The sequence below is a fragment of the Chlorella variabilis genome, assembly GCF_000147415.1.
Source record: "Chlorella variabilis unplaced genomic scaffold CHLNCscaffold_4, whole genome shotgun sequence".
NCBI classification, from domain to species: Eukaryota; Viridiplantae; Chlorophyta; class Trebouxiophyceae; order Chlorellales; family Chlorellaceae; genus Chlorella; species Chlorella variabilis.
The window spans coordinates 1,845,089-1,846,312 of NW_005435084.1; the positions used below are offsets into that span (position 1 = coordinate 1,845,089).

Sequence of the window (1,224 nt, forward strand, 5' to 3'; positions counted from 1 at the left end):
ATGCTGGGGAGCGGGCACCGCTGTGCAGCCAGCACGCGCCGCCTCCAGGCCCCAACAACAGCAGCAACCCCACTACCTCGTTTCCTCCCCCCCAAAGCACACACACACACACACACACACACCACCACCACCACACTCACTGGGTGACGATGGTGACGGAGCGCCCCGAGCGCCCCGCGCGCGCCGTGCGCCCCACCCTGTGCACATAGTCCTTGCTGTTGGTGGGCACGTCGTAGTTGACTACCACATCCACAGAGGGGATGTCCAGGCCGCGCGACGCCACGTCGGTGGCAATCAGGATGCTGCGCTCGCCGGCCTGCGGCGCGCGGGGTGCATGGCGGTGCGGCGGTGGAGGGGAGGCGGGCAGGGGCAGCAGTGGACGGTCGGGGTGGGAGGCGAGGGGCGGGAGGGGTGCCCACAGGGAAGGGAGGGCCGCGGCCGGCCGCGGCAGCAGGCGTGGCCCGGCACGGGATGCGCCCCTAGCCCCGCCCCGCGCCGGCCACCGCTGCCACGCGCAGCGTCGCACACACAGCCTGTCCCCGCCACTCAGCTGCCCACCCGACGGCGCCCGCGCCTGCGCCCACCTTGAACTTGTTGAGCGCCCCCAGGCGCTTGGGCTGGCTCATCTGGCCGTGGATGGGCACCGCCCCAAAGCCCAGGTTGCGCAGCATGAGCGCGATCCTGCGGGTGGAGTCGCAGGTGCGGGTGAAGATGATGGAGGTGGCGCCCGCCAGCTCTGCAGGGTGGGGGTGGTGGGGGGGGGTGGGGGTGAGACGATGGAGGGTGAGCGTGTGGGCGTGTGTGGTAGCGGCATGGCTCGTACCCACCGCCCGCTGCCTCGCGCTCCTGCCCACGCCACACGCTGCCAGCGCCCGCCATACCCACCCAGCCAGCCACCCGCCCACCCACCCACCGGTGAGCAGGAAGGTGAGGTAGCAGTCCTTGTACTTGGCGGGCACAAACATGTACTGCTGGCGCAGCGTGTCCACCGTGCTGTACTTGGAGGCCACCTCCACCTTGGCCGGGTCGCGCAGGCACGCGCGCTGCAGCTTGGCCACCTTGCTCGTCATGGTGGCGCTGAACAGCTGCGTGCGGCGCTCCTGCACGCAGCGCGGGCGGGCGCACGGGCGGGCGGAACACAGCCGGGCTGGGAAGCGCCCAGCTGACAACCAGGCGCCCCATGCCGCGCCGGACCACGGGCCCTTCCCTGCTGCTGCAGCAGCC

The 1,224-nt window shown here is 71.8% G+C and overlaps 1 protein-coding gene across 1 annotated transcript in view; it reads right to left on the reverse strand.

Annotated features, from left to right (window-relative positions):
• Positions 1 to 136: 136 nt before the first annotated feature.
• The window catches only part of CHLNCDRAFT_142335 (hypothetical protein), a gene marked incomplete at both ends in the record, with an annotated part of 2,491 nt that continues 1,403 nt past the window's right edge, over positions 137 to 1,224 (reverse strand). The window contains 3 exons of the mRNA XM_005850357.1: positions 137 to 316; positions 585 to 736; positions 914 to 1,100. Of these exons, the coding sequence (XP_005850419.1) occupies positions 137 to 316; positions 585 to 736; positions 914 to 1,100 (519 nt within the window). The remainder of the gene's footprint in view (positions 317 to 584; positions 737 to 913; positions 1,101 to 1,224) is intronic.